The sequence below is a fragment of the Salmo trutta genome, chromosome 32, assembly GCF_901001165.1.
Source record: "Salmo trutta chromosome 32, fSalTru1.1, whole genome shotgun sequence".
Taxonomy (NCBI): Eukaryota; Metazoa; Chordata; class Actinopteri; order Salmoniformes; family Salmonidae; genus Salmo; species Salmo trutta.
The window spans coordinates 12,333,274-12,360,926 of NC_042988.1; the positions used below are offsets into that span (position 1 = coordinate 12,333,274).

Consider the following 27,653-nt stretch of genomic DNA (forward strand, 5'->3'; position numbering starts at 1 on the left):
TTTTTTCGATTCAACATTTGTCTCTTTTGTAGGTTAAAAAACAAGTACAGTAAAACCATGTAAATAAAACAAACAGAAAAAACAAGCAAAGTATTTCTCCTCTCCATGTACAGCGTGTGTCTGCTGTAGCATACATCAACAGTCTACCCTCAGCTAAGATAGCGTTTCAGCAAGATAAAGATAACAATAGCAACTTTGATAAAATGTCTATATTTACTCTATATTTTCTACATAGATAATTTGCCTTCTCTAGATGTATTTATTTAATAAAAATGTCCTTAAAATGTCTGAATACCATAGAGTTCCCATGTAATGACAGACAGACAGACAGACAGACAGACAGACAGACAGACAGACAGACAGACAGACAGACAGACAGACAGACAGACAGACAGACAGACAGACAGACAAGACAGACACTGGAGATCAATAGGCTGGCTGGTTCACTGAGTAACTTACTGTGACTGGAGAGAATCACATTGGTATGGCAAAGAGACCTGATGGCTTGGTTTAATATTCCCAAAGACAAAGGCCTCAGAAACATGTACAGAATCAAAGAGATTTAAAAAGATGGAGGAGAGACAGTGCTGGGTTTGATCTAGAAGGGCAATAACATGGTCTTCACTGCAGGTGGAGCTGCTGCGTCACACACATGGAAATACTATTGCACTGACTGAACTGAAGGGAACAACAAAACTGTGTAGGATTTCCCCCATTTTGCTGTTGCTAAAGTAGACAGGTTGGGTGTAAGTGTTGGGTTTGGTAATAAACCAGCGAAGAGAGTTGGTGTTGGGATAAATCAGGAGACCCAAGTATTGGGTCTGGTCTGGTGGGGGCAATTGAGTGTTTGTTTCAAGGTGGGTCTACTTGTTTAGGAGAGAGGGGTATGGGAATATGATTATGTGTTCTACTGCACTTGCGACATCAATAACACTGGCTGTTCTGTGTAATCCATATAATAGCTGTGTCCTGCTCCTCTGTAAGGTGAAAGCCCAGCAACGTCAACATAGAGAGAGGGCTGAAGCATCATGACAATGAGATTGACCATCGAGGAAAAACGAATCACAACAGCCCATCAGTTCAAATTACTCTTAGCACTGGCCACTTGGAATTGGCCTTTCAAATACAGTACGGTAGGCCGTAGAGCATCTCTGTAGAGGTACAGATACATTGTTCAGAATCAGATAGAGCCATCTCCCCACATCCTATATTCTCTTACTGTATAACCGTTCTAAACATAGACACATTGATTGAACGTATTGCTTTAAAAATGTAACTAGATCTGAGATTTAGATTCAGACCCGTCTCATGGATAATAACAACAATAAAATTGAATCGTTATAAGTTGATTGTTTGTGTGATTGAAAAATGCTAAATCAAACTGGCATGAGTTTATGAAAAATCACACCAGGAATAACAACAAAAAACTAGAACATATTTTCATTGCTTTCGTAAGTAAATCTGTTTAAGGTGCTTTTAATGTGGTTGCCATGGCACTGTGCTTTGTTTCTTTCCCTCCATTCCTGATGAGCCAATCAGTGATCTGGGAAATGTGTTCTCACACCCCCCATCACCCACACATCTCTCTACACAGTGGAAACCTTTAATTGAAGATTGTAAACCCATCAAGTAATTTCCACCCCTTAGTGGTTTTTTTGAGCAAGGGGAAATTGTCATTCACTGCTACCCATCAGCTCCTGTTGAGATAGCTCAAGAGAAAATGAAGGACTATGGCTCAGGGAGTACAATTGGGGGATCAAGCACTATAAAATCACTGGGATACAGGGAACCATGGCAGATTATAATATAAGACAGCTAGGCTTTTAAAAATGATTTTGTGCTGCCTGTTCCGCAACAGGAGAAATAGAGACAGTCAGAACCAATGCACCAGCACTGCTACGGAGCAAAGATATTTAATGAGGCAGATCTGCAACTTGAGACAAAATCAAGTTGACAAGCTGACCTTTTCAGGACCTTAATGAGTGCTTAATTCTGGGGATGCAGGGTAAAAAATGAATTATGAAAGGCCATGTTGGGCTGTGACTCATAGAGAGAGAGAGAGAAAGAGAAAAAGAAAGAGAGAGGGAGGGCGAGAGAGGGAGAGAAAGAAAGAGAAAAAGAAAGAGAGAGGGAGAGAGAGAAAGGGCTTAATCATCTATTCTACACATCAATTGAGAGCTCTGGCTTCCAATGACAAGAGCCCAGTAACGGTTTGGGAGATAGGGGCTTGGTGGAAGGGTGTTGGTGGTAAAATATGAGTTCATATAGTTCTGACAGATTCCACTCATAGACTTGGGTCCGTAGGACTGCAGATCTGCAGCTCCACATATGGCTGAAGAAAGTCACAAGCTCAGAGAGCATTGGGCTCACCTGCTAGCATCCCCTATATCGACCCATAACAACAAAAAGCAAGCCAACCAATAATAGAAACAATGTTCTGAGGAGTAGCATGACGTAAAGGGACCTTATTTGTGGCAACCACACTAAACAGATACATCTATTTTTGTTCTCTAATAAATTACACAATAATATTAAGAATCCAAACCAAATCGACCCATGAAATGGCTGTGTAAGAGAGAGGCCTCCTGGCTGCACCAGTCTGTCCCTGGAGGTGTGTCCTGTTCCTCAGGCCACCAACCACAGGAGAAGGAGCAGACAGATGGGGCGTGGTGGAGAGGAGGCGGGGCCTTGGCCTTGGGGGTGTGTCCTCCATGACAGGAGCAGTTGTTAGCCTCGTTCTCTCTGTTCTCTCCATCCTGGTTCCTGTGGTCTGCATAGTTTTTGCGTGGCGTGGCCCTCATCATGTGGGTCACAGTACTGGAGGCAGGGCAAGTGGGTTGGTAGAGGGGGACAGAGGGACGGGGGGCTGTACTGTGTCATTAATAAGGGGAGAAGATGATGGAGGGGTGTGTGGCCCTCAGGGGCCCCGGGGCAGGCCGGAACAGGGTGGGGCTCAGGAAGGGCGTCTGAAAGAAGGTGGTGCCCACCGGGTGGCGCAGAGCCAGAGGATTGGTTGCCATGGTGCACAAGGTGGGTTGGGTAAGGGGGCTGGGCAGGAAGCCAGTGGTCAGGCTCTTGGTCAGTTGCTTCTGGAAGGCCAGTTTGGTCTGAAGGAGAAGAGGAGAGAGCAAAGGAGAGAGGAGAGCAGAGACGGAGAGTGCATGTCATTTCTTGAAGCGCACACATTTACTGAAAGTAGAGCACACATTTGCTCAGCAAACACGTTTCCCAGGGTACATTGCTCTTTTAGCACACATCGTTACCTTGGCCAAACATGCTCGTACATTTCTCAATACTAATATCCATTCCCTCACCACAACTACCCGTCCCTCTAGTGGACTTGCCTTATGAACACTCTCACACAGTCAAGACAAAAGAACAAAAGACTGAACCACAGACACACAGACATGCTTAAACTCAAAACCCTTTACAAAGTTTACATCAGAGCATTTGTTTCTGGTGCTGTTCAATCCCCTGCACCTAGCCAGTTCCAGTGGTTAAGCCTGCTGTAGCCCTGACAGCCCACTTCTCCCCTGTCCCTGCCTGCCCTGGGCCCTGCCACTCACCTGAGTAGAGAGAGAGGTGAGGTTGTACTGGCTGAACATTTTCTTCATGGCAGACACGGCCCCGCCTGCATACCCAGCCCATCTCACATTCTGCAGGGGGGAGGGGGAGGATGGGAAGAGGGGGAGGAGATGGAGATGCAGAGGAGGGAGAAATAGGGATGTGGAGGTGGGGTGGAGCGGAGGAGGTGGGGACAAGGAGAGGTTCGAGGGGAGGTGCGCACGTGACAGGAGCACAAAAGTGATTAATACAGAGTGCTGATTCAGGCTGCGTGCTTTGTCAGTAGGGGTAGTGCTGGGGGTAGTGCTGGGGGTATTTCAGCCTTTGATGTCTCAGGTACAGGGGACCCATTCACTACCACAAAGCAGTGTCCTTAACCTCTCTGACAGCACAGGCATACAGGCAGGCATGCCGCTTCACTGGAGAGACATCCCCCTAGGTAGTAGCAATGAGGTGTGTGTGTGTGGGTTGGGGACAATTCCATTAAAGTTCAGTCAATTCAGGAGATAAATATACATTTTATTCAGAGATTGAATATTATTGGCCATTATTTTCTTAGAGGATTTTCCAAATGTATGGGTCTTAAACTTGAATTAACCTCATACCGGGCGTGCGACTGCGCGTGTGTCTACATGAACATTCATGTGATGGATGTGTGTGTGTGTGTGTGTGTGTGTGTGTGTGTGTGTGTGTGTGTGTGTGTGTGTGTGTGTGTGTGTGTGTGTGTGTGTGTGTGTGTGTGTGTGTGTGTGTGTGTGTGTGTGCCGTTTCTCACCGATAAGCTGGAGGTAGGCTGGCTCTTGTTGTGGGGACTGAACTTGGGTTTGGGGGGCTTTCCTGCCAGACGGTCCTTGTGTCTCCTGCTGTTCATGTGCTGAGGAGATCAGAGGAGAAACATTAGTCTGCTAATCTAGTTTATAATGTTGGATTTATCTAGTAGACCATGCCTGATCTACACTGAGTGTACAAAACATTAGGAACACCATTCTAATATTAAGCTGCACCCCCCTTTGCCCTCAGAACAGACTCAATTTGTCAGTGCATGGACTTCACAAGGTGTCGAAAGCGTTCCACAGGGATGTTGGCCCATGCTTCCCACAGTTGTGTCAAGTTGGCTAGATGTCCTTTGGGTGGTGGACCATTCTTGATACACACAGGAAACTGTTGAGCGTGAGAAACAAAGCAGTGTTGCAGTTCTTGACACACTCAAACCGGTACGCCTGGCACCTACTACCATACCCCGTTCAAAGGCACTTAAATATTTTGTCTTGCCCATTCACCCTCTGAATGGCACACATACACAGTCAATGTCTCAACTGTCTCAAGGCTTAAAAATCCTTCTTTAACCTGTCTCCTCCCCTTCACCTACACTGATTAAAGTGGATTTCACAAGTGACATCAATAAGGGATCATAGCTTTCACCTGGATTCACCTGGTCAATCTACGTCATGGAAAGAGCAGGTGTCCTTAAGGTTTTGTATACTCAGTGTATATTGAGTGTACAATACGGTTGACTATCTGAAGAAAATATTTAGAGGACACAAAACCACAAAGAAAACCTACAACTACTACTTCCCTCTATCTACAGTATGCACGTCTATTTCTCTGTCCTCTGTTCTACTACCAACTGGCTAATCCTAGTTCATCAGAGGAGGTTTTAACAGTGCCATTGGAATACACTATTAAGGCTTGTTGTAGGCAAGGTTGCTACACATGCCCAAATATACTGTATCTTTTCCATGACCAGCTAGTCTGAGAGAGCTGCAAAACTTTCCAGAACCATCCCATCATACGATTACATGTACGATTGAATAAACATCACCAGGGAAGCAATTACCCGAAACAGCCTAGAAAAGTGGTTCAATAAAACCATATGCCTAGATTACCACACCATAAACACGTCAATATCCTGCATTAACATACTGCTAACAGCTCTTACAGGCACAAATAGACAGTTCTGAGTAAATCACCATACCATCTAATATACATCTGCTAAGTGTGAGAATGCTTTTTTCAGAATGGCTTTACTGTAATAAAATGCTGTCGCTGCCACTGTGCCAGGTGAATTCAAACGCACATTTCCACTACTAGCATCACCTCAGGAATAGTAAACCTTCTACTGTAACATGTGTGAAGAGTCTTTAATAAGTTTGTTATTACATCATGGGTCCTGTGCTACCTTTAAAAGTGGGAGGGCTGAGGTAGTGATGTCATAGGCACAGTGCATTCATAAAGTATTCAGACCCCTTCCCCCTTTCCACATTTTGTTATGCTACAGCCTTATTCTAAAATGGATGAAATATTTTTTTCCCCTGATCAATCTACATAATTACAAAGCAAAAACTGTTTTTTAGAAATGTTTGATAATTTATTAAAAATAAAAAACAGAAATACCCTATTTACATAAGTATTCAGACCCTTTGCTATGAGACTCCATATTGAGCTCAGGTGTATCCTGTTTCCATTGATCATCCTTGAGATGTTTCTACAACTTTATTGGAGTCCACCTGTAGTAAATTAAACGTATTGGACCTTATTTGGAAAGGCACACACCTTTCTATATGACGTCCCACAGTTGACAGTGCATGTCAGAGCAAAAACCAAGCCATGAGGTCAAAGGAATTGTCCGTAGAGCTCCGCGACAGGATTATGTTGAGGCACAGATCTGGGGAAGGGTACTAAAAAATGTCTGCAACATTGAAGGTCCCCAAGAACAGTTTGGCCTCCATCATTCTTAAATGGAAGAAGTTTGGAACCACCAAGATTCTTCCTAGATATGGCCACCCGGCCAAACTGAGCAATGGGGGAGAAGAGCCTTGGTCAGGGAGGTGATCAAGAACCCGATGGTCACTTTGACAGAGCTCCAGAGTTCCTCTGTCTAGATGGGAGAACCTTCCAGAAGGACAACCATCTCTGCAGCACTCCACCAATCAGGCCTTTATGGTAGAGTGGCCAGACGGAATCCACTCCTCAGTAAAAGGCACATGACAGCCCGCTTGGAGTTTGCCCAAAGGTACCTAAAGGACTCTCAGACCATGAGAAACAAGATTCTCTGGTCTGATGAAACACAGGAGTGGATTCGGAACAAGTCTCAATGTCCTTGAGTGACCCAGCCAGAGCCCGGACTTGAATCCGATCGAACATCTCTGGAGAGACCTGAAAATAGCTGTGCATCGACGCTCTCTATCCAACCTGACAGAGCTTGAGAGGATCTGCAGAGAAGAATGGGAGAAACTCCCCAAATACAGGTGTTCCAAGCTTGTAGCGTCATACCCAAGAAGACTCAAGACTGTAATCACCGCTAAAGGTGCTTCAACAAAGTATTGAGTAAAAGGTCTGAATACTTACAGTTGAAGTCAGAAGTTTACATACACCTTAGCCAAATACATTTAAACTCAGTTTTTCACAATTCCTGACATTTATTCCTAGAAAAAAATCACTGTCTTAGGTCAGTTAGGATCAACAATTTAATTCAGCTTTTATTTCTTTCATCACATTCCCAGTGGGTCAGAAGTTTACATATACTTAATTAGTATTTGGTAGCATTGCCTTTAAATTGTTTAACTTGGGTCAAATGTTTTGGGTAGCCTTCCACAAGCTGCCCACAATAAGCTGGGTGAATTTTGGCCCATTCCTTCTGACAGAGCTGGGGTAACTGAGTCAGGTTTGTAGGCCTCCTTGCTCACACACGCTTTTTCAGTTCTGCCCACACATTTTCTATAGGATTGAGGTCAGGGCTTTGTGACAACACCTTGACTTTGTTGTCCTTAAGCCATTTTGCCACAACTTTGGAAGTATGCTTGGGGTCATTGTCCATTTGGAAGACCCATTTGCGACCAAGCTTTAACTTCCTGACTGATGTCTTGAGATGTTGCTTCAATATATCCACATAATTTTCCTCCTCGTGATGCCATCTATTTTGTGAAGTGCACCAGTCTTTCCTGCAGCAAAGCAGCCCCACAACATGATGCTGCCACCCCCGTGCTTCACGGTTGGGATGGTGTTCTTCGGCTTGCAAGCCTCCCCCTTTTCCCTCCAAACATAACAATGGTCATTATGGCCAAACAGTTCTATTTTTGTTTCAACAGACAAGAGGATATTTCTCCAAAAAGTACAATCTTTGTCCACATGTGCAGTTTCAAACCGTAGTCTGGCTTTTTTATGGTGGTTTTGGAGCAGTGGCTTCTTCCTTGCTGAGCGGCTTTCAGGTTGTGTCGATACAAGACTCGTTTTACTGTGGATATAGATACTTTTGTACCTGTTTCCTCCAGCATCTTCACAAGGTCCTTTGCTGTTGTTCTGGGATTGATTTGCACTTTTCACACCAACGTACGTTTATCTCTAGGAGCCAGATCGCGTCTCCTTCCTGAGCGGTATGACGGCTGCGTGGTCCCATGGTGTTTATACTTGCGTACTATTGTTTGTACAGATGAACGTGGTACCTTCAGGTGTTTGGAAATTGATCCCAAGGATGAACCAGACTTGTGGAGGTCTACAAGGTCTTGGCTGATTTCTTTTCACTTTCTCATGATGTCAAGCAAAGAGACACTGAGTTTGAAGATAGACCTTGAAATACATCCATATGTACACCTCCAATTGACACAAATGATGTCAATGAGCCTATCAGAAGCTTCTAAAGCCATGACATCATTTTCACAGTCAACTTAGTGTATGTAAACTAATGACCCACTGGAATTGTGATACAGTGAATTATAAGTGAAATAATCTGTCTGTAAACAATTATTGTAAAAATTACTTGTGTCATGCACAAAGTAGATGTCCTAACCGACTTGCAAAAACTATAGTTTCTTAACAATAAATTTGTGGAGTGGTTGAAAAACAAGTTTTAATGACTCCAACCTAAGTGTATGTAAACTTCCGACTTCAACTGTACGTAAAAGTAATATTTCAGTTTATTTTATTTTATACATTTGCTAAAAAACGATTTAATCAATTTTAAAATAAGGCTGTAATGTAACAAAATGTGGAAAAAGTTCATGAAAATAATTAGTCCAACCAAGAAATCAACTGTTAATTTTGTTTGAAGAGGTAGTTCTATAGTCTGTCCTTTCAACATCTACTGTAGAGTGACATCATCTGTCTGTCTGTGTGTGTCAAATCAAAATGTATTCGTCATGTCACAGGATACACTTGAAAAAGAGATTTCAATCTCAATGTGACCTTCTCTGGTTAAATAAAGGATAAATAACTAATAACCCCACACAGAGCCAAAACACTGCAGGACCAGAGGCATTTGAATGAGAGTCTTATTCGGTTAGCACTCTCTATCAAGCACTTCTCAGGGTGTGCAAAATTACCTACAAACCCCCTCTCTTTCCTCTTCTCACCTTTCATGTCACGCAAACAGCGCCAGGAGTACTGAGTAGCCAAGAGGGTCATATCTCTCCCTGTCTATCTCCCATACCCCATGGCTACGTTCACAATATTTTCCACTCTTTCCAGCTTATTTCGGGTCATTTTGAGCTCCATCAATTCAGAACACTGTCAGGACACGTTTATTGGAGGTGGAAAGAGACCCAGTGTGTCAGATCTCTACATAGACTAGTGGCACACTGGCCTCACTGTGAGAGAACATGAAACCAGATATTGTCCAGTCCAATCACCTCAGATCCACTCAGGAAGTCAACATACGAAATTATACCTCAGCTGTTTCACTTTTCTCCCCACTGCTGAACCCTCCTCACCCTGTGCAACCCCCAGCCCTCCCCTGCTACCCTCCCCTCGACCCCGAGCCTCCTCACCTGGCTGAGCTGGGTCTCCGAGTTGACGTAGATCTCACACACCTCGCAGTGGAAGTTCTTGCTGGGCACCCCCACGCTGCCCTTTGTGCCCAGGCGCTTGCTCTTGCAGGCCGAGCGCCCCCCAGCCCCCGCCATCTTCCCCCGGCGCCGCGGCTGGATGCTCTGGCCCTCCAGCATTTGTTTGTGCTTCGTACCTGGAGGAGTGGATTGGGAGGAAGAGAATGTCAGATACACTCTGGAGCAGGTACAGTATATATATATATATATATATATATATATATATATATATACAGTTGAAGTCGGAAGTTTACATACACTTAGGTTGGAGTCATTAAAACTCGTTTTTCAACCACTCCACAAATTTCTTGTTAACAAACAATAGTTTTGGCAAGTCGGTTAGGACATCTACTTTGTGCATGACGCAAGTAATTTTTCCAACAATTGTTTACAGACAGATTATTTCACTTATAATTCACTGTATCACAATTCCAGTGGGTCAGAAGTTTACATACACTAAGTTGACTGTGAAAATGATGTCATGGCTTTAGAAGCTTCTGATCGGCTAATTGACATAATTTGTGTCAATTGGAGGTGTACATGTGGATGTATTTCAAGGCCTATCTTCAAACTCAGTCCCTCTTCGCTTGACATAATGGGAAAATCAAAAGAAATCAGCCAAGACCTCAGAAAAAAAATTGTAGACCTCCACAAGTCTGATTCATACTTGGGAGCAATTTCCAAACGCCTGAAGGTACCACGTTCATCTGTACAAACAATAGTACGCAAGTATAAACACCATGGAACCACACAACTGTCATACCGCTCAGGAAGGAGACGCGTTCTGTCTCCTGGAGATGAATGTACTTTCGAGCAAAAAGTGCAAATCAATCCCAGAACAACAGCAAAGGATCTTGTGAAGATGCTGGAGGAAACAAGTACAAAAGTATCTATATCCACAGTAAAATGAGTCCTATATCGACATAACCTGAAAGGCAGCTCAGCAAGGAAGAAGCCACTGCTCCAAAACCACCATAAAAAAGCCAGACTACGGTTTGAAACTGCACATGGGGACAAAGATCGTACTTTTTGGAGAAATGTCCTCTTGTCTGATGAAACAAAAATAGAACTGTTTGGCCATAATGACCATCGTTATGTTTGGAGGAAAAATGGGGAGCCTTGCAAGCCGAAGAACACCATCCCAACCATGAAGCACGAGGGTGGCAGCATCATGTTGTGGGGGTGCTTTGCTGCAGGAGGGACTGGTGCACTTCACAAAATAGATGGCATCATGAGGAAGGGAAATTATGTGGATATATTGAAGCAACATCTCAAGACATCAGTTAGGAAGTTAAAGCTTGGTCGCAAATGGGTCTTCCAAGTGGACAATGACCCCAAGCATACTTCCAAAGTTGTGGCAAAATGGCTTAAGGACAACAAAGTCAAGGTATTGGAGTAGCCATCAAAAAGTCCTGACCTCAATCCCATAGATAATTTGTGGGCAGAACTGAAAAAGCGTGTGCGAGCAAGGAGGCCTACAAACCTGACTCAGTTACACCAGCTCTGTCAGGAGAAATGGGCCAAAATTCACCCAACTTATTGTGGGAAGCTTGTGGAAGGCTACCCGAAACATTTGACCCAAGTTAAACAATGTAAAGACAATTCTAACACTAATTGAGTGAATGTAAACTTCTGACCCACTGGGAATGTGATGAAAGAAATAAAAGCTGAAATAAATCATTCTCTCTACTATTATTCTGACATCTCATATTCTTAAAATAAAGTGGTGATCCTAACTGACCTAAGACAGGGAATTTTTACTAGGATTAAATGTCAGGAATTGTGAAAAACTGAGTTTGAATGTATTTGGCTAAGGTGTATGTAAACATCTGACTTCAACTGTATATATATTTGCCATTGGGGCAGAGAGAGAAAATTGCAATTTTAAAGCTAATTTCCTGCTATTCTACACATTTTCTGTAGATTTATTTTTTCTCAGTTTTAAAGCTAATAGCCTGTAATAAAAATAAATAAGTCATGGTATATGACGTGTTCTTATGCTATCTGAGGGGCTGCGGGGTGTGCTATGCCGGAGACTGTCGTGTTTGTACCACTGTTGTGTGCCTCCAGCTGGGATGTAGAGTTGACCGTGACCTTGCACACGGGACAGTGGAGGTGTGGCTTGATCCTCTTGGGGTCCTTGTCATCCTCACCCCCCTCTGTGCTGGAGGTGTCCGGCTGGCTGCCTGACTCCAGGGCTGTTCCAGGGGCCTCTGGGCCTTGCTCAGGGCCACTGGTGTCTGAGGCTCCGCTCTCTGAGGCCTGGGAGGAGTGGGACACCTCTCCCTGGGGCCCGGGGGACAGGGTGGCCAGCTCCATGGAGGACACCTCAGATACAGGGGTCAGCATCACAGAGCTGCTGCTGCCGGGGCTCTTGCCCAGCTTCACAGCCTCACAATTCACCACTCGCTCCAGGTCAGCAGGCAGCAGATCTGGGGAGGGGAAGGAGAGGAGTCAGTGGTCAGTCACTGAACATCACACTGGGTGGTTACGGAAGAGTGAAGAGCTTAATGCCTGAACAAAACCACCGAGGTCTACAGATGCTGTGTTAATCTAGTCTGTACCTCGGGGTTAAAAACAAATGCTGATAGTATAGCTGAAATGCTAACACATGAAACGCATTGGTAAATGCTCATTCCAATGTACTGCCTTCAAACGCTTCATATTACAGAACATGTTTATAGATTATGGAAACAGATTGTAAAAGCAGCATTGCAAGAAATACATTTGTGAGTGAAAAGTGACATCAAATAACGGTTGTTCTCATTTGAGGCTAACTTGGAGAATTTGCCCATTTCTGTTAAGTCATTTATCTATACATGACCATGAAGAGTTTGAAGGCAGAACATTGGAATTAACATTTACCAATGCATTTCATGTGTTAGCTTTGTGGCATTTTATCTATACTATCAGCCTTTGTTATTAACCCCGAGGGACAGACTAGACTAACACAGGGTGGATTTTCTCTCTCTCTCTCTCTCTCCTCTCTCTCTCTCTCTCTCTCTCTCTCTCTCTCTCTCTCTCCTCTCTCTCTCTCTCTCTCTCTCTCTCTCTCTCTCTCTCTCTCTCTCTCTCTCTCTCTCTCTCTCTCTCCTCTCTCTCTCTCTCTCTCTCTCTCCTCTCTCTCTCTCTCTCTCTCTCTCTCTCTCTCTCTCTCTCTCTCTCTCTCTCTCTCCTCTCTCTCTCTCTCTCTCCTCTCTCTCTCTCTCTCTCTCTCTCTCTCTCTCTCTCTCTCTCTCTCTCTCTCTCTCTCTCTCTCTCTCTCTCTCTCTCTCTCTCTCTCTCTCTCTCTCTCTCTCTCTCTCTCTCTCTCTCTCTCTCTAAATATCAATTGAAGGTCCTAGGGCTCAGTCAATTTAAACAAATGCATTGACTGGCGGGCCCAGCCCATAAGTCACTGGAGCTCCATTACGCATGCGCGCGCACACACACACACACACACACACACACACACACACACACACACACACACACACACACACACACACACACACACACACACACACACACACATATTATGACGACATTTTGTGACGTTTTGGACTTCGGTGAGGGGTTTTTCGGCTGTTCAGGCACAGAACATTTTTTCTGGAGGCAAGCCAAAGTTCGGAGCCGGAATCTACGCCCCTTCATCTGTGATTGTTCAACAGTAGGGATCCTTTAATAAAGTCTTTGTTGTCATTCAACGAGAGACGACTCGTTTTCATGCAAATTTTCCATTGAAAAATACTGCACCAACATCTTAGTTAGATGTAAAATTGCGCGACTAAGATCTCTTCGGAAAAAACGTCAACATTAATGACAGATTTCTTGAGTCATCTTAGATTAATTCTGACTATTTTGAGGAAGTGTATACTGGCTACGGCATCTCAAAATGGAAAAACAGTACTATTGCCGTTATTTCTCGTTTTTGGATCGGCTACCCGAATTCGGATAGGCGCCAGCCGAACTGAAGCACCCTCTCAAACACCCTCCACAATCCTACTGGCCCCATTGATTTTCTCTTCTAAGTCCCAGAGTAAATTCATCATGGAGATAAGGACTCTTCCTTATCGTTCTCCTTCCGGAGGAGAAGGAACCCTAGAAGGCTGAGATTAGACAATACTTTCTCTCTGTAATGTGATGCGAGACTGACCCCTGGGAGATTCAGGTCCCCCCTCCAGCAGGAGATTGGTATGATCCTGGGCTTATGTGAAAGACAAAGATCGGGCCACCTGAGAAGACTCTGGAGGGGAGGGATAGCGATCAATGGATTTAGCAGGAGGCCCAGAGAGGACAGAGGATTGTGGGAATTAGTCCCTCCTCAGATGCCTTAAACTCATGAAGGGTTTTATTCTGAGCAGGAATGTTTAAGGTATCGTATCGGTGTTCACTTAAAGTGCCTTCAGAAAGTATTCACACCCCTTGACTTTTTCCACATTTTGTTGTGTTACAGCCTGAATTGTAAATTTATTAAATTGAGATTTTGTGTCACAACACCCCATCGTTTCTAAGTTGAATAATTATTTTCAATATGTTTACAAATTAATAAAAAATGAAAAGTTCAAATGTCTTGAGTCAATAAGTATTCAACCCCTTTGTTATGGTAAGCCTAAATAATCTCTGGAGTAAAAATGTGCTTAACAAGTCACGTAATAAATTGCATGGATTCACTCTGTGTGCAATAATAGTCTTTAACATGATTTTTTAATGACTACCTCATCTCTGTACCCCACAATTATCTGTAAGGTCCCATTCCAGTCACTACAAAGATGCAGGCATCCTTCCTAACTCAGTTGCCGGAGAGGAAGGAAATGGCTCAGAGATTTCACCAGGAATCCAGTGGTGACATTAAAACAGTTACAGAGTTTAATGGCTGTGATCGGAGAAAACTGAGGATGGATCAACAAAATTGTAGTTACTCCACAATACTAAATGACAGAGTTGTCACGTCCTGACCCTAGTAAGATGTCATGTTCTATAGTAGGGCAGGGCGTGACAGGGGGTGTTTTTGGGCTGATCTATGTTTTCTAGTTCTATGTTGTAATTCTAGTTTGTCTATTTCTAGGTTGGGGTTTATTGGGTTGACCTTCAATTGGAGGCAGCTGGTCCTCGTTGCCTCTGATTGGAGGTCATATTTAGTAGGGGTGTTTCTGCATGTTGTTTGTGGGTTAGTGTCTTTTGAGTAGTGTGTTGTACTCTCTGCGTCACGGTTTGTTGTTTTGCATTTTCTAGTATTTCAGTGTGTTGCATTCAGTTTCACATTTAATAAATATGTGGAACTACAAAAACGCTGCATCTTGGTCCGCTCCTTATAACAACTGTGACAAGAGTGAAAAAAAGGAAGCCTGTACAGAATAAAAATATTCCAAAACATGCATCCTGTTTGCAATAAGGCACTAAAGTAAAACTGCAAAACATGTGGCAAAGAAATTAACTTTATGTCCTGAATACAAGGCGATATGTCCCCTTGTCCGTGAGAGATTTACATGGTTATAAAAACGTCACGCAAGGGTAAGCCAACACGAAACACAGCGCTTATTTTAAGTTTTTCGATTGGAACCATTTCCCTGTTTGACCACTACGTTTTATGGGTATAACGACACCTCCACTGAGGGGCTCTATAAATACTGTATAAGGACTAACTCTGTAAGAACTTCTGGTAAATTCCTCCCACATTGGTGCACATTATACAAATGGATATAAAACATGATACAGCTTGACTTTGAAACGTCCAACAACTCAAAATCAAATAATACCCTTACCTCCTAGACCTTAAATGTCTTAAAAAGAAAAACGACCATGGCAGTGATGTTGCAGAGTAGCACGACACAGATACATCTTTGGGTAAGCACAAGGACTCCCTTTGGGCAACACCTTCTGTCAGTCAGTGTCCTCCTCACTCATTCCAAATGTTCCCTGACTGACTGACGTGACTGTCACCCCAACGCTGGCTCTAAGGCCAGTGTATTGGCAGTGAAGAGCCCCACACTGTCTGAGGAGTGGAGGGCTACAAATCCCTCTCCTGCAAAGAATCGATGTTCAGATCGATGCCTTGTTGCGAGTCATTCGCTTATTTGACCATGGAAAGGCAGAACAGTCCAATTAAATCAGCGTGTAGGGCTCAGACTGTAAACCGTGCAGTATCTGAATACTGTATCTGTAAACTGTAGAGTCAGAGAGTATTGACTACATGACAGAGCTGACTGTTGTCATAGAGCTAGTAGCTATATTAATGTTCTGATTAGAAGACTGTTAAACAAGCTCACACACTAGCGGAGTAGTGGTGAGCCCTCACAACCATGTTCATTAAACCAGCAGTGTGTAAGCCACACACACACACACACACACACACACACACACACACACACATACACACACACACACACACACACCAGCTTGTCTAGAATCACTAGTCCGTGACACTCTTAAAGAAAATGGACAACTTCCTCAAGGGAAATCCACACTATATTTCATAATTACAGAGGCGTCTGAGTCCTGTTCCCCTTGGAGACAGCTTCAACAAAAGAGTCAATCAAACGCTGAGGTGATTGATGGTTGTCATTGACGATGCCGACCAGCCCAGTGTCTCTAGGCACCAGTATGCCGATCTCTCTCTCTCTCTCGCGCTCTCTTCTCAAATGGAAAATCATTCAATAAAATAATAATAATCCTTTTTATCAGCCTAATCGAGGTGTAGATTACATGGCACATGCCAGTGTTCTAACTTGTAACACAGCTGCATGGGACTTCTACTAATGCGACTCAGTGCATCCAATGGCAATGTCTGTAATAGTCGACTAGTGTGGATATGATGGAATCTAGCCCTTGATTGGTTCTCAATGGGCGACAACATGGGCATTATGGTCCGATTGGCACCTGCCATGCTGAGTTTGATGACAGACAGAGATAATTTCAGTGTTAATTTTGAGTGTTCTCCAATTACAGTTTGGCATTGTAGCGCTCGCCGCCAATGGCTCGCTCTGCTGCATTTCAATTTCACATCGGGCCAATCACACAATGTGGCTTATTAAAGAGCGCACCTCCTTGCAAAATTGCCCCAGAACTGTAAAATGATTTACAACATAAAAAAATAGGCACAGCTTATCTACTTTCTCTTTCCACCGCCTCTCTTGTTCCCCCTCTCCTCTACCCCATCTCTCACTCTACCTTTCATTCATTTAATCTTATCTCTCATTTTCTACTCTTTTCGTCCCAGCCGCTGCATCCCCCCTTTCAGACCTTGCTCTACGACGACAGAATATTAAAATTAGATTTGATGAGAGAGAGCGTTATCTTGCTCCCAGTCCTTTGTCCAGTTTCTCCTCTCAGAGAGAGAGAGAGAGTGAGTCAGTGAGCGCTGGGGGAAAGGAAAGTGTAGACTCTCTCCCAACACACACCTCACTTCACCCTGATACCTTCCTATCTCTCCTCACTAATATTCCCTCTAGCATCAGAAATAAATTAGAAATTCAGGTCTTACAGTAATATTTTTCAGGCCAGAGTGGTGGAGGGATAGATGGAGGGAGGGAGGGATGAAGGATATACAGGATACAGGAGGACACTAGTCTAGAAGACAGATCCTCGAGTCCCATCGCTGCAGATGGATAAACAGGGCTTCTGAACCTAAATGAGATCAATCATGTAATGTAATGGATGCTCTCGACTGACTTCATCAAAAGACTACCGCTACATTTCATTGTATTGGTCCCAGACTCAGGAGATATATCCACAGTCTGGTCAGGTCCATTGTGGGGGGTTTCTCTCATGTCACAAACAGTACGCCTGCGTCCCAAATATCACCCTATTCCCTATGTGGTGTGCTACTTTTGACCAGTCAAAAATAGTGCACTACATAGAGAATAGGGTGCCATTTGGGACACCGCTTATATAAGTGTGCTGCAGTCAGATCCCTCCTTGACTTCACAGGACTCTTTAGGAACTCCTGTACAGGGACCAGGCCTTTCTCTACAAGCATGGCAAACAGAGGGGAAGGGTGCAGGGAAAGTAAATTGAGAAAGTTGGGGGTAAGCAAACAATCCCCCAGGCTCAGAGCCACCATTCACCACAGGGGACAGATTGGATATAAGGCCCAGCCGGGAGGGACCTGGGGACCACTGGGGGTTACGATTGATTGTTTGGAGGCACCGCCGTCCTACCCTCTTATACCCATGTTCCTGATCATGGTGTATGTGTGGGACAGGCCCTCCTGTTGTTAGACTTTAAACAGCAGACATTAAATAACACAGTAGAGAGGAGAGGGAGAGAGAGAGAGAGAGAGAGAGGAGAGAGAGAGAGGAGAGAGAGAGAGAGAGAGAGGGAGAGAGAGAGGGAGAGGGAGAGGGAGAGGGAGAGGAGGAGGGAGGAGAGAGAGAGAGAGAGAGAGGGAGCGGGAGAGAGAGAGAGATGGAGAGAGAGAGAGAGAGAGAGAGAGATAGAGAGGGAGAGAGATGATAGCATCAAGAAATAATAATGACAAAGTACCGGAAGAGATGAGAAAGTGATGGAGGGAAAGGGATGAGATGAAGGGAGAGGGATAGAGGAGGAGGAAGATGGGAGGACCGGAGAGAAATGGGAGGAGAGGAGACAGATGAAAGGAAGAAAGAGGGATTAGGGGTGGAAAGAAAGCAGATGGATAAGAGGTAGGATAGAGAAGAGTAAAGGGGGAAAGAGAGGGATGAGGGAAGATAAGTGAGCAAAGGGGAAAAGCAGAAAACATCAACAGAAAAAGGAGAGAAAAATTGAAAGAACGATCAACTACACAGAGTGAATATAGATAGGTTTCTGTTCTTCCCTTTTCTCCCTCTCACTATCACTTAACTTACTCGTTGCCTCCATCGGGCCTGTGTCCATGAGTGCGGGGAGGGTCTCAGTGGGAAGTGTAATAGTTGCAGCAGTCTTAGCCCTCTCCCTGTCCCGTTCTCGGTCTCGTTCCCGGTCTCTCTCCCTGCCTGTGGTCGTGGCTTCCCCAAGTCGACGCTGACGGTTCTTCTGGGTCTCCATGGCTTTCAGCTTCCGGGCATGTTTATGCCCCTTATAGTGTGCTTCTGCCTGGTTCTGGAAGGGACCCCACAGAGAGCAGAAACACCACAGGAAGGTTAGCAGTAACACTCATCCATAAATTGCTGTAAGACATGCACTTTTAAAACCCTCAAATATACAGTACCTCTGCAAAAATAGAGATGACATTTTCATCTTTACACACAAGACCTGGGTTCAAATACTATTTAGGACATTTCAATTACTTTCAAAGACACTTGGAAGTGAATATTTAGATATTTTTTATTTGAAAAGACAAGTAGTTGAATATTGGAATGTATTTGGAAATATCTTGGAAAGTATTTGAAAATACTCCAATACACTGTCTCAAATCCACTCCCATGCATTTAACCCAGGCATTTGTAATAGGGTATTAATAGAACATTATTTGAAAATACTTTTAAATGGAAGTAGTTGAATAGGGAAACATTATTTGAAAATGTTCAAATACACAGAAAATAATTATTGAAATAACAAATATTCAAATACGTATTTGAACCATGGCCTGACACACACACACACACACACACACAAACACACACTGCTGCCTGTGTGGAGGAGAGAGTCTGTTCCTACCTGATAAGAGCACTGGCACAGTGGGAGGCCAGAGGTATAATTGCAAGTGGAATGTGCAAAAAGAGACAGGATTCTATCTCCAAATCAGAATACTAAATAGGCACGCTGAGACAGACCCTGCAAGACCGCACGCACGCACGCACGCACGCACCCCACACTACATACCAAGCGTACTGTACACACGTGCATACACAAATGAACTGCACACACACCCAGTAGAGAACACACACATTCTGTCACATTCTCAGACACACTCAAAACACACACATACATTCTCAAAAATGGACATACACACACTCTGCAGCACATTTTACCTTCACATTTTAATAATTCTCATGACCCAGCTCAATCCATGAGAAAATCCCCCGCTATCAGAGCAAATAGAAATAGCAGATGAATCGATGAAGAGATCTCTCATTAAAATGTAAACAGGCTTTGAGCTGAGACCTGTATTGGACTAATACCACCTCAGCATTGTTGGAGTGATGGATGACTACAAAGAAGGATACATGACTAACAAGGCATTACATGCCCCCACAAACACACATACATACATACCCCCACAGACAGTCACATATATTTATTCTCTCTCTCTCTCTCTCTCTCTCTCTCTCTCTCTCTCTCTCTCTCTCTCTCTCTCTCTCTCTCTCTCTCTCTCTCTCTCTCTCTCTCTCTCTCTCTCTCTCTCTCTCTCTCTCTCAAACAGAACCTCACCATAAATCAAATGTTTGTTTTGACATACTGCATTAGTTCTGGGTGGAGTGGTGTCAGTAGTTCAAGCTTTCATCTAGACTAATGTTCATTACTGTAAGAATACAGTTTGGTACAATTTTCACAAGTTTGTGGTGAATTGTCAAAACTCTTGGTACAAAACTCCCAACTGGTAACACTTGTAACACAGCCAGTCTTACATTCAAAACCTTTCATTGTGCATTCATTTTGTTTGGAGACATCGTTCACCTCACAACCATTGATACAACATAGAAGTTTACTGTGAACGTAATGAGTACATTAGTTTAATCACCAAAACACAACATCATGATATCTTCTCAATGCAGTTATTTTAACAACCCGTTAGCAATAGCACAAATGTAAGATAAATGTTTCGAAATTGCTATTTGAATGTAGATGCTACAGTACTGTAAATTACAGTACATTACACTGTTTTCACATTAGGCAATACACTTGTACTACCCATTAAAATTGACTGAACATCAAATTTCCATAATTTCTATCCCATGTGTGATCAAAGGTGTGATCATTAAAGACATCTTTCCCAATGTAACAAATTAAATAAATGACAAGCATCATGTTTAGCAGGCACTATTTTGCATCACGCCTGTCTTGAGCATATGGCCATAGGTTGTCATCGAAATCACAGTAAATATCCTTATTATTCATGCACCTGGGGAAAAACCTTTTGGTATGGTGAATCCAAGCCTGACATAGGTCTGGGTTGATGTTATTTCATGCCTTACCGATGCCCTGAAGGAGGGTGGTATGTTTATGGAGATAGCAATCGTACATCTTCCACCTGTATTGTAATCGTGTATTGTACTTTACAGTATTGTATTTTACACATGTATTGTAGTGTTCCTGGACATGGCTCAGTTCGTAAGAGCATGGCACTAGCAACACCAGAGTTGTGGGTTCGATTCCCACTGGGGACACATACCAAAATGAGTGGACTTTTGTCACTTTGGATAAATGGTATATATTATGGTATTACAGAACTGTGTCAGACAGTGTCAAAAAGATCCGAGCAACTTCATTCTGGGGATGCATTTCTTTCTTGTTTTGGACTTTCTGGATGATTTACCTATTGGTATTGTATTGATAAAATGATTACTGCACTGTAGGACCTAGAAACACAAGCATTTCACTGCACCTGCTGTAACATCTGCTTATATGTGTACGCGACCAATAAACTTTGATTTGATTCGTTACAAACAGTATTTCTCTTGATCTTGTCAATACAGGATCAGATTTTGTTTTTCAACTTACTGTGAAGTGAAAACGTAATAGTCATCATCAAAGCAGTACATTCGAGTATATACATTTTATGTTTCTACTTTACAGACACACATTTTATTGATAGTTTTCTAAATCTGTAGTAGACAAACCAGTTTAAATGTAAAATCTATAGGTTTAACAAACGGATTAAGTAATAGTAAAATATATTTTTACAAAACAGAAGAGAATCATATCAAAAGTAATGATATGATAGTAAAGCATTGTGAAATTATTTTACATATAGATGTATTGAAATGTGAAACATGTATTTTTAGATGAAACACTGATTAAGATTGGTGACAAAGTGACTGTATGATTTGGTGTGTTGTACTTAGTCAGTTGAAAATGTGAGTTTGAAACAACTGCCTGTTTGATGATCTGTTTTGAGTTTTGTTCTAAGAGTTATGAAAATTAACCATATACTTGTGAAAATTGCACCACATGCTTGTGAAAATTGCACCAAAAAAAAAAAAAAGAAAATCTTTTCGCTCCTGGAGGCTGATTGGCTGAAACCATGGTGACTGTGAAATATCAAGGCTACTGCACAAACAGCAGTAGCCTTGCTAGCTCAGAATTGATCAAGTAAATGCATTCCTCACTCTGGCTGTCTGTGTGTTCTGTTCTGTCATGATCTCATAATGATGACCTCACAGTCGTCTCTCTATCCAGCTCCTCTTCAGAATTCGAAGAATTTCCTATCTCGCCATATAAATGCAAATAAGTCCGAAAATAACCCAAGCCGCAAATAGACCTGAAATAAATAGTGGGGCAGAAATTAGAAAGAAGAGAAAGAGTGGGTTCTACTTTGATGGGCAAGCCAATGAAGGAATCCTAAGTGTTAGAGAGAAGTGTGGAAGTGACTCACCCTGTTCAATTAGGCTTCTCTCACACAATGAGAGCTTCTCATTAGAATGAATACAACACACTGATGCTCCTTTTGGTTTTGTATCTTCTCTCAACTGCCTCAGCCTCCATAAAAACCTTAATAGCCATGGTACCGCACGCAGGCACGCACGCACGCAGGCACGCACTCACGCAGGCACGCACTCACGCAGGCAGGCACGCACGCAGGCACGCAGGCAGACACGCACGCAGGCAGGCACGCACTCACGCAGGCACGCACGCAGGCACGCAGGCAGACACGCACGCAGGCACGCAGGCACGCATGCACGCAGGCACACCACACACACGCACGCAGGCAGGCACGCATGCAGGCACGCAGGCAGACACGCACGCACGCAGGCACACACGCAGGCACGCACGCACGCAGGCACGCACACCACACACACACGCACGCAGGCACGTCTCATATGACAACAAAGCAATGTGGGTAAAAGTAAAGACCAAGGCAGATCAGATCCATCAGAACCATGGTCCTTGGCTATATGCAGTTGAATATGTCCACTGTGTACATTATTAACAAACCAAATGATGTACCTACTGTTCTGTGTCAGGAGCTCTGGCTATAAATAAACCACCAGCCACCATCAACACTTCTATAAACACTACTTGGACTATAATACTTCACCATGTCGTCTGACTGATCGGTCGTGAAAATGCTTATGAGATTATTGTGCTGTGACAAATCAGCTCTGCTCTCTTTCAGCCTCCGTACGTTCTCCGTTCTCCGTTCTCCAGTCCAACTCCGAGCCATACAGTACGAGACACACGGAGAGACAGGGAGACACAGGGAGTGTGAAATGAACATTAGCATGAGCACTTAGCATTTTAAAGGCACTGACTGTCACGCCACACTACCAGACATGAATGCAGGCTTTGAGACTGTAATGAAAAGCGCTATAGAAGTTGATTAAATTCTTATTACGTTCTCTAAATAAGGCCTCTTTCTAGATCACCGTCTGACTATTCCATGTGCTACATCGAATGTACGTTAACAACAAATATTCTTTCTATTTCAAATAAACATGACAGAGTGTGGAGCTAATAAACAATATCTAATAATAAACAGTATACAATATACTGTAAATAAATCCTTATATAGAGATCTCCTCATTTTCCCATTTGAAGTTTATTTACAGTTTGGCTGAGGAAGTTTTCCTCCTCCCTTTAATAGGCTGTTTAAAGCTCAGTGTCCCCTGTCTTCTCATCCCCCCTCAAACCCCCAGACCTGACACCTCTCTCCGACTGTAGCTGGCGCTGTGCGGAGGGAGGATGGGAATGGGATTTGCTCTACCGTGTGAAGCCTGGAGAGAACGCCTGCCACTGCCTGCTCTGCTTTCCTTTCCCCCTCAGCCTCAGCTCACCCTCTTCTGTGTCTCTGCTCCTCTTTGAAGATCAAGCCTCAAGAGGATGTGTGTGTGAAACAGTGTTTGTGTGTTCCTCTGTGTGTATGTGTGAGAGAGAGGGACAGGGAGAAAGACAGAGTTTTTTATTTTATTTTAAATCAGCCTTTGCCCAACTCTTAGGTGTTTGTGTGTTTCCTAAGACATTTCATTTTATTGGTTGTTTGTTTATGTGACTGTGTGTCGTGACTGTGTGTGTGTGTGTGTGTGTGTGTTTGAGGTGGCAGGAATGGGAGAAATCAAAAGAGGAGATGAGAATGTGGGCTCCTGCCTGGGCTCGTGATTGTTTCTGCTCTTTGCTGATAAATGGAAGCTTTCCCTGCTGTCTAATCCCTCGCACCAAAACAACCTACCGCAGTACACACACACACACACACACACACACACACACACACACCAGATATCCAGAAATACAGAAAAGCAGATGAATACCTTACGATTAATAATAAGAACATTTCACACAGAGGAACACACATGCACACACTCACGAGCGCGTGGATACACACACACAAACACACGCATGCGCGCTCCGAGCCCGACTGGACTCCCTATCAGCCACCACAGATAAGCTGCTGTGAGTCAGTGAGGATGATAAGAGCTCAGGTAATTTGGAACGGCTTTATTTTCTTAAAACATTAAAGAAGATAGAAGGAAGGAACAAATAAATCTGTATTTATTCTAACTGTCAAATCTACCAACTACAGTCTGCAACTCACTTTCCTTCTCCCTTACTTGCTCTCTCTTTTCTCTCTCTCCCTCTCGCAGACACGCACGCACGCGCGCACGCACGCACGCACACACGCACACACGCACACACACACACACACACACACACACACACAAAGCACTCTCTTACCGTGGAGTTGAAGCGCAGGTGACAGATGTTGCAGGAGATGATCTGTTTCTTCTTGAGTGGCTGAGGTACGCCAAACGTGTGGTTGATCACCGCCTTCTGCACCGGGTCCATCTGCAGGACAGACAGGAGACCAGGGGTTAAATCTATCAGTCCATCCGTGACCTCTGACCCCTGAAACCCCTATAAATCCACTGGGTTTGACTACAACAAAACTGCATGGAGAATTGGAGATACAACTAAAATCAGCCTGAGGATACAATGACATGCGAGCTCTGATGCAGGGCAGTATAGTGGGAAGTAGTTAGAGAAACGGACTTTGGGCAGACAATATATACGATATGTCACATGAGTTTTACTGTCTACGTGCCTAAAGGCTTCAGAGATTCCTGAGGAAGGGAAGATATTCTCTCCCCATCACAGCTGATAGAGGGTGTGAGGCCAGAGACAGGGCTTGATTAGAATGGCTGGATTGCACGATGACAGCTGATTTCAGTGTGGCCCTCATCAGCACAGTATCAAATATAACCATCACCCTGGATTCTTCCCCAGCCTGGCGTCTGGCTCGAACCGCACTGCCCTCTCCTCAGAGACAGAGAGGGAGGTGGAGGGTGGCTGTGGAGGGCTGGGTTGGAACAATGTGCTGGGCAAGTCATGTTACACTCAGTGTAACCAGACATATGTCTTCCCTGGCATCACTGAGTGTGTGGATGGCACTGGCTATTGTCTGATACACAACACTAAACAATGGCTGCCCCTCAATACACACACGCACGTGCGTGCGTGCACACACACACACACACACACACACACAGAAAAAAGCTCTGTTTCTGTGTTGACTGTAAGTAATCTGTTTTCAAAGGCCAGGTGTGGTGGGGTGTGGAATAGAAACAACCTTAAACACACCTGTCTTCCAAACCCCGTCCTGTGCAACACTGCCTGCCTGCTGTTCCCTCAAGAGTAACCCTACGCCCCTCTATTCTGGCTCCTTAAACAACGCGGTGCAGTGCTGCTACCTCGGGGAGTAACTAACCTTTCCCTTCCGAAGCCAAAACTGTGTCATGGAAACAGAGCTCCTCTAGACTGTGCCCTCTGGCCACCTTCACAGGGTACGCCGCACACAACTATTTGTTTTAGGGAGCTGAGAGAATGTGGCCGTTGTTCGCCTGCAGCCATCCTGAACATGCCGGTATAAATGCACCTATTGTCCGGCCCTCTTCCTCTCTCCCCCCTCCCCCTCCGCAGACAGGAGCTATCTCACGGCGGGCCGCAGCTGAAACGATGATTGAAGTGCAGGGGAGGTGCAGGGGGAGACTGAGGTCTATTTAGCTCGTGAGACAGGTGCATTCATCTTCCCCCTGCACACGCCCCGAACAAAGTGTGCCTCTGCCTCAACGGGCCCCAGAGAACATGAATGTCACCATTGAGACTGGGTCTGAGTCCCAAATGCCACCCTATTCACTATGTCGTGCACTACTTTTGACCAGGGCCGGTAGTGCACTAAACTGGGAATAGGGTGCCATTTAGGACACAGCCTAGGAAAGAGGAAAGGTGAGACTGGAAGAGGGCGAAGGGTCCTAGTGATTAATGCCATAGCTGTATTGGTCTGCTGTGTGTTATATTAGCTAGGTCACATAGCCGCTATAGGCTAATTATTCTGTGCCAGAAGTCTGAGGTGGGTGTTATTTGCTGTTATTAACTCTTGAAGGCTGGTTGAATTCTAGGGAGTTGGTGGCAAGCGAAAGGCTATGTAGCACATCTGCTAGCTGAATGCTAGAGAAGTAGTGGTTCACAGATGACTTCATAGTCTGGTGATACTGTCGTTTTCTTGTGGTGTGTTTTTCTCTGTGCTGGAAGGCAGGTTGTATGAATAACTACTGCTCTGACTGGTTGGCTAGTTTACTCCCTGGCTTTGTGATTGGCTAGGCAGGGTTAGACACGTGCACGCTCCCAGACCACCATCCGATACAGGACACGTGCACGCTCCCAGACCACCATCCGATACAGGACACGTGCACGCTCCCAGACCACCATCTGATACAGGACATGTGCACGCTCCCAGACCACCATCCAATACAGGACACGTGCACGCTCCCAGACCACCATCTGATACAGGACATGTGCACGCTCCCAGACCACCATCTGATACAGGACATGTGCACGCTCCCAGACCACCATCTGATACAGGACATGTGCACGCTCCCAGACCACCATCCGATACAGGACACGTGCACGCTCCCAGACCACCATCCGATACAGGACACATGCACGCTCCCAGACCACCATCCGATACAGGACACGTGCACGCTCCCAGACCACCATCCGATACAGGACAGGTGCACGCTCCCAGACCACCATCCGATACAGGACACGTGCACGCTCCCAGACCACCATCCGATACAGGACATGTGCACGCTCCCAGACCACCATCCGATACAGGACACGTGCGCGCTCCCAGACCACCATCCGATACAGGACAAGTGCGCGCTCCCAGACCACCATCCGATACAGGACACGTGCACGCTCCCAGACCACCATCCGATACAGGACACGTGCACGCTCCCAGACCACCATCCGATACAGGACACGTGCACGCTCCCAGACCACCATCTGATACAGGACACGTGCACGCTCCCAGACCACCATCTGATACAGGACACGTGCACGCTCCCAGACCACCATCCGATACAGGACACGTGCACGCTCCCAGACCACCATCCGATACAGGACATGTGCACGCTCCCAGACCACCATCCGATACAGGACACGTGCACGCTCCCAGACCACCATCCGATACAGGACACGTGCACGCTCCCAGACCACCATCCGATACAGGACATGTGCACGCTCCCAGACCACCATCCGATACAGGACATGTGCACGCACCCAGACCACCATCCGATACAAGACATGTGCACGCTCCCATACCACCATCTGATACAGGACATGTGCACGCTCCCAGACCACCATCCGATACAGGACATGTGCACGCTCCCAGACCACCATCCGATACAGGACATGTGCACGCTCCCAGACCACCATCCGATACAGGACATGTGCACGCTCCCAGACCACCATCCGATACAGGACATGTGCACGCTCCCAGACCACCATCTGATACAGGACATGTGCACGCTCCCAGACCACCATCCGATACAGGACACATGCACGCTCCCAGACCACCATCCGATACAGGACATGTGCACGCTCCCAGACCACCATCTGATACAGGACACATGCACGCTCTTAGACCACCATCCGATACAGGACATGTGCACGCTCCCAGACCACCATCTGATACAGGACATGTGCACGCTCCCAGACCACCATCTGATACAGGACATGTGCACGCTCCCAGACCACCATCTGATACAGGACATGTGCACGCTCCCAGACCACCATCTGATACAGGACATGTGCACGCTCCCAGACCACCATCTGATACAGGACATGTGCACGCTCCCAGACCACCATCTGATACATCATTATGTTTAGAGGAAAAATGGG

At 44.9% G+C, this 27,653-nt stretch overlaps 1 protein-coding gene across 1 annotated transcript; it reads right to left on the reverse strand.

The window, feature by feature from the left end:
• On the reverse strand, positions 1-24,260 carry LOC115171109 (zinc finger protein 385C; the record flags this gene model as incomplete). The annotated part of the gene is given in 7 exon segments (XM_029727618.1): positions 1-3,107; positions 3,567-3,656; positions 4,340-4,438; positions 9,327-9,520; positions 11,435-11,815; positions 18,188-18,419; positions 24,150-24,260. Coding segments are annotated over 7 exon segments (1,335 nt in total), but the record flags the coding sequence as incomplete, so codon positions are not given.
• Positions 24,261-27,653: the final 3,393 nt, after the last annotated feature.